This window comes from Ictidomys tridecemlineatus, chromosome 11 (assembly GCF_052094955.1).
Source record: "Ictidomys tridecemlineatus isolate mIctTri1 chromosome 11, mIctTri1.hap1, whole genome shotgun sequence".
Lineage (NCBI taxonomy): Eukaryota > Metazoa > Chordata > Mammalia > Rodentia > Sciuridae > Ictidomys > Ictidomys tridecemlineatus.
This window is the reverse complement of record NC_135487.1, coordinates 130,099,331-130,105,816: the sequence shown is the minus strand read 5'-3', so window position 1 is coordinate 130,105,816 and position 6,486 is coordinate 130,099,331. Positions and strand designations below refer to the sequence as shown.

General features: G+C 43.1%; 1 protein-coding gene across 1 annotated transcript; it reads left to right on the top strand.

Moving 5' to 3' along the window:
• Positions 1-1,905: 1,905 nt before the first annotated feature.
• Positions 1,906-4,607, top strand: Oaz3 (ornithine decarboxylase antizyme 3). The gene is given in 5 exon segments (NM_001290494.1): positions 1,906-2,130; positions 2,396-2,535; positions 3,140-3,315; positions 3,734-3,819; positions 4,363-4,607. Coding segments are annotated over 5 exon segments (726 nt in total). The 5' UTR covers positions 1,906-1,948; the 3' UTR covers positions 4,506-4,607.
• Positions 4,608-6,486: the final 1,879 nt, after the last annotated feature.

Genomic DNA, 6,486 nt, shown 5'->3' with positions numbered 1-6,486 from the left:
AAGTGCTCTACCACTGAGCCAAAACCCCAGCTCCTCATCATCATCTTATATGACTGAGACATCTCAAAGCTAACATGTCCCCAAAGTGATTTTTTTTCTTCCCCCAAACTGCCCCACCTAAAGCCTTTCCCATTTCAGTTGAAGGAAACTCAGATATTGGACTCACCTTAACTCCTCATATAGTTCATCAGGAAATTCTGTAGGTTCTACCTTTAAACTATTTCAAGAATCCAACTGCCATCACCTCCAGTGCTCTGCTCTGGAATACAACACTATCTTTCTCTTGGATTATTGTAATACTCTCCCAACAGATCTCCACAGCTTATTTGTACTATAGCGTTCAGAAGACTGTCTCTAAAAACTTAATTCAGATCATGCACCCAATACTTTGTAATGACTTACCCTTTACCTAGAGGGGGGGAAATCCATACAGTGATCTAGAAAGTACTATACAATCTGGTCTCATTAGCTCTACAGTTTATACTGTCCCACTCACAGTGGCCACTTTGCAGTTTCTTGAAAACCCTAGGCACATTTCCTGCAGCCTTGGCTGTTGCTTCTGAATGTAATGCTCGATTTATCCTCAGACACTGCTTGGTTAACAAGCATAACTCCCCCAATTTTTTATTAAATGTTACCTCTCCAGTGGGGTCCATTTGAATAATTGGTTACTACAACCCTCCTCTACCCCTTTCACACTCTTAATTTCCCTTTATCCTGTCCTCTGCTCCATAGCAGTTATTTTCTAACATTATTTTCTAGGTTTGTTTTCTCATTTTAGGAGAGAAGGATCTTTGTATTGGTCAATGATATGTCCCAAGCACTTAGAATAGTGCCTGGCTCATAGTAGGCTCTCAAATATTTGCTGAATGGATGGTTAAATGAATATGCAGAGAGGTCTTCGACTAGTGGCCCCCTAACCAAACTTTGCTCAAAGTGTTAATTAAAAAAAATTGGTACTGGAAATTGAACCTAGGAGTGCTTTGTCACTGAGCTACATCCCCAGTCCTTTTTATTTTGAGACAGGGTCTAAGTTGCTGAGGGTCTTGATAAATTACTGAGGCTGGCCTTGAACTTGTGATCCTACTGCCTCAGCCACCCAAGTCACTGGAATTACAGTGTACCCAGCACAGTGTTAATTTTTTATCATCAGTAGCCAGTATATTTTTAAATACTGAAGTCTACCACAAATCCTGTCTTTCTAGTTTTTGTTAAAAAAAAATTATAAGATCTGGCACCACAATTCTTCATTTCCACATGACAACCAGATGCAGCTGAGTTGTGAGGACTTCTTTGAGATGGGGTGTAAGCATCCTATTTTTTTTAATATTTATTTTTTAGTTTTAGGTGGACACAATATCTTCATTTTTATGTGGTGCCAAGAATCGAACACAGTGCCTCACGCATATCAGGTGAGGGTACTACCACTTGAGCCACATCCCCAGTCCCCCATTTTTTTTAACAGCCCTACCCTGCAGCTCCACTAGCTGTCTGGGTCCCTGGAAGCATGTAGTTTGTAATTCCTACCCTATAAGGCAATGGAGAAAGTTCAACAATTTGTAGTACCCCTGGGTTAAGGGAAGAGATAATAAAAAACTGAACTGAGAACTAACTAAAGATGACAATGCAGGATGGGGGCCTTGGAAGCGTCAGATACCAACTCTTTAGTTGGTGGATTTTAGGGGGAGGAGGCATCTCAGAGGAAGGGCCAGGGAGGGTGGGCACTAGTGTTCAGACAGGCCTATTTGCCAACCAGTACAGAAGTTTGCCATGAAGCACATAGTTTTTAAATATGAGCCTTGGTGATAGGGTGGGGCCCTGAAATGACATATGGGCTGACCCCTCATCTATGTCATAATGCCTGCCAGGTCACAATGAACAGGATGCTTCAAAAGGGGACTGGAGCTGTGGAGCTCACTTTGCCGCAGGGAGGCACTGAACAGAGAAACTGCCTTGTAACAGGTCCCGCCCCTCCCTTTACTCCCTCTGTTGTCTTCGGAGGGGAAGATCACGGAACTGCTGCTATCCCTGCTATCCCACCTGGTCACCATACGCCTACTATCTTTACTCCTACAAATACCGGATGAGCCTCCGGGAGAAAATGCTGCCTTGGTGTTATCCTTATAAAAGGTAACTTTTCATCTTTGTGGTTATTTCTATAAACTGTAAGGGAAAATGAAAATTTCAAAGAATTTCCCCAAGTGGCAGGAAATAATAGCAAAATGAGAATAGAAAGATGGCATGGAAACTAACTTTTCCATGTGGCTGACCTGGGAAAATGAAAACAGACTGCTAATGTGGACAGTACAGAAGACTGCCTGTCCCTGGGTACCAGCTATGACTCTTCTCATCTCAGATTTCAATGTGAACTAATTCGTCTCTCCCTCCCAACCAGTTACACTTACAAGGAACACGAGGATTTGACCCTCAGGCCCCGCTGCTGCCTCCAGTGCTCCTGAGTCCCCAGTAGGCCTCCAGGTGGGCAGAAGTGCTGAGCAGGGAAAAGACCACGACCAGCTTAAAGAACTGTACTCGGTAAGTGGACTGTGAGCCAGTGCTGTGGCAGGGCAGCCTCTGTAATACCTCTCAGAGGGGCGTTAGCAATTTGGAAAATGAACAGCAAATTTAGCAGATGGGACCATAGACCTCTTGTGTAAAAGCTATTTAATTTATAGAGAAGGGTTCCGGCCCAGAGATCTTAAGGTCATACAATTGGTAGTGAAGAGGGATGAGGAAAAAAGTGGGAACCAAAGTACACTGGACTATATTAGGATTTCTGGAACATAAAGCTATTTAGATGCTAAACTGGTCTACAATCCAGAACTCCTGCCCTTGCTCTGGTATTGTATGGCAGTAATATGTCTACTCATAACCTCTGCATTTTAAATGAGAAAAGGGGGTATTGAGAGAATCTCCATAATGACAAAAGTGGAAGAATAGTGAGTGGGAAAGGATCTAGATAATGAAGCTTAGTTTGAACAATAAGCCAGATTGTTTAGAGTTCAGTAACAGGGGGTGGCTTTAGTTCCTACAGTTTTGAATCCTTAAGACATTGGCTCCACTTCTCAGAGGCTCCTCTATCTTCCCTCCTTGGTTTCTGATGCAGGGACTATTACACTCATTTTTATTCCTCTTCCAGGCTGGGAACCTGACAGTGCTTACTACTGACCCCCTGCTCCACCAGAATCCAGTACAATTAGACTTCCACTTCCGCCTCACCCCCAAGACCTCCACCCACTGGCACGGCCTTCTTAGTGACCACCGGCTCTTCCTGGATATCCCATTTCGGGCCTTGGATCAGGGCAACCGGGAAAGGTGACTAAATTCGGATGAGTGGGGAGGAAGGGGTGGAGAATGTCACCCTTCTATCATGTCACAATCAGTAAGTGGGCCTGGATACAAAACACTCAAGAGGCATGGAGATGAGTGAGTTGAGCCAGGATCTGGGGAACGAGGGATAACAATTCATGGGAAACTGCTGGACTTAGTGGGGATCCAGCAATCATTGAACAGGAAGTACTTTTGAGCTAGTCCCTTCTTCCTAGACCTGCTTTATGGCTTGTACTCAGATCAGTTGTGTGCAATCCCTTGGCTTCAGAGGAAAAAGCTACTAAATCTAGTGTTGGGTGGCTGGAGAGAAGAAACTGACCAATATTTCTTCTGCTTCAACTAGGTGTCTTTCTAGATTGAGCTTGGCTGAGCATGTCATTAACTGTTTTTCTCTGGCCTCTAGTTTGACAGCAACACTGGAGTATGTGGAGGAGAAAACCAATGTGGACTCCGTGTTTGTGAACTTCCAAAATGATCGGAAGGACAGAGGTGGGGAGCTGCTGTCCTTCATCCTTTATATTCAGGCAGCTTGAGAACTCCTTTTCCTTTGTAGGAGTCCCTCTTCCCCCCACTCTTAAACAGGGATTTTTTTCTCTAAAGGCACTAAACATTCTGTAGTCAAGTTAAAACTGGACTATTAGGAAGCCCCTGCAGGTGTGTCAGAGGCCAGACTAAGGGAGCATTGGTGAAATTACACAACTATTCAGGGCCATTCTTCAAAAACAGATACAATTCAGAGTTTATCAGAATTTACTGTGCTAAACACTTAAGCACATTTAAATTCCATGAAGGAGGTTCTGGGATCCTCACTTCACAAATGAGAACTGAAGAATCAAAGGGTTAACCCAGAATGTTACAAGCAAGTGTTAAATCCAGGGCTGGAGCCTAGGTCTGTTCCAGTTCAAACACCCTAATTTCTGCACTACATAGCCTCACAGCCAGAGGCCACCTTCTTAGCTGAAGAAACCAAATCTCCGGGGCAACCTGTGGCTTGAGCTTCAGTGTTCTAACCATTTGTTTTGTCATTCACAGGTGCTCTGCTGCGGGCCTTCAGCTACATGGGCTTTGAAGTGGTCAGACCAGATCATCCTGCCCTCCCTCCCTGGGGCAATGTCATCTTTATGGTGTACCCCCTTGAAAGGGACCTTGGCCATGTGCCCAGTGAGCCTCCCTAAACATGCTTTTCCAACTCTGAGGGGCTGGAAGCCTTAACCATGGGACTTGAGCCCAGGTGATTCAGGGCACCTCCATTCTAGGAATAAAGGGTAGTGCAATCATCAAGTGTGTGTTTGCTTTTTCTTGGGGGGTGTAGGGATGGCTGGAGTAGAACATGAGCCTGACAGAGTTGAATTGACCGAGGGACCCCAAGCCAGAAGGGACTCAAAAAATTTTAGGTTCCTTTTATCTTCCCCTAACCCAAAAAACACTTCCTCATTTACTGAGCAAAAGGAAAGGGCAAATGGAAAGGACAAAGACCAATCAACAAAGGGATTGTTAAAATGCTTTCATCCACAAATTTCAGTTCAAATTAGAGAAACCAATTGTGGGGGAAATTGAAAAGGTACATGGATCCTCCTGGCTTTGGCCCACTTTAAAAACATCCCATTTAAATTCTAAAACTGAAGATTGAAAATCAAAGGGTTAACCCAGAATGGCTTTGTCCCAGGGGAAGATGGACAAGGTTAAGAGGCAGCAGAGAAAAGGGCCCCAGAGAAAAGGGCCCTCCAGACAGCACCTCTACATAAAGGCCACATTAAAGGAACAGATAAAACTATTGACTTATGAATAATTTGTATTTGTGTTAAAGAGTTAGGGACCTCTATTCATGAAAGACCCCTTAAAAGGTAGCTTCAGCAAGGGCACGGTGGCACATGCCTGTAATCCTAGCAGCTCAGGAGGCAGGAGGTTGGGAGTTAAAAGCCAGCCTCAGCAAGAGTGAGGCTCTACAGTGAGACCGTTTCTAAATAGAAAAATAAGTCTGGCTTAGTGGTTTAGTTCAATCTCTGCTACACCCCCCCCCCCCGCCCCACCGCCCCCCTCCCCAACAAAAAGGTAGCTCCAATTCTAGAGCTGAGCACACTTCACTGCAATCAGCACCTGAAATATCCAATTAACAGAAACCTTCCTGCATTCCTCCAAGACTATAAGATCTATTCAAAGCTGTTCCTTTACAAAATTGAAAATTATGGTTGTGAGAATACAGTTGCCAAGCAGCATGCAGACAAATCTAACATTCCTTTAAAAAGGGCCTGCCTAAGGCATTCTTATATACCATTTTTTTTTCCAGTTTGCCTTGATACCATTTTTTTTTTTCCAGTTTGCCTTGTCCTCAAAGGTTCATTTCATTGCCCATTATTGTTACCCAGATTACACACACACTCTCCATAGTCACTCTCTCATAGGTTAAACCCTGGGATGCTTTACCACTAAGCTACATCCCAAGCCCTGTTTGAAACAAGTTGCTCAGGGTCTTAAGTTGCTGAGGCTGAACCTGCAATCCTCTTGCCTTAGCCTTCCAAATCACTGGGATTATAGACATGTGCCATTATACTCGGCTACATTTACATTTTTAAGTACCTTCACGGTTCTCACTGAAACCTCATAGTACCATCAGAAACGGATATGTGCTAATGAGGAAAAAGGATACCTAAAGTCTTAAGTTTATAATGGAGACTTATTCTTGGAATCCAGGATTCTAGTTCCAATAGTTTAGGAGGGATTCTTATTTATATAGCCTAAACCTAAATTGGTCTGGTTTTTAATGAATGATTGGTTAGTTCTGAAGTAACATTAGGGAAAGAATATGAATTATATATGGAAGGGTGTTTCCCAGGCTGAAAAAGAACACAGTCTAGCAGAAAAAAGAACATTTTTTTCATAGATGGTCCCCTTGTCACCAGATTTAGACTCAGAATATATTTTACCTACAGGTCTGCTTCCACTTTGTGATTTAATGAGCATTTAATTTTTTTGAGAACTTTATTAAGCAAAGACTTCCTCCAAATGATTTAAACAGAACTATACATGTGTGTTCTCTCTCAAGGTGTGTATATACACATACAAGTACTATACTAGCAATTTAGAGTATTTCCTGAGTCACATTTCTCCTTTTCTACTTGTATTTTAACTAAAGTTCACAAAGAAATAACACATCAA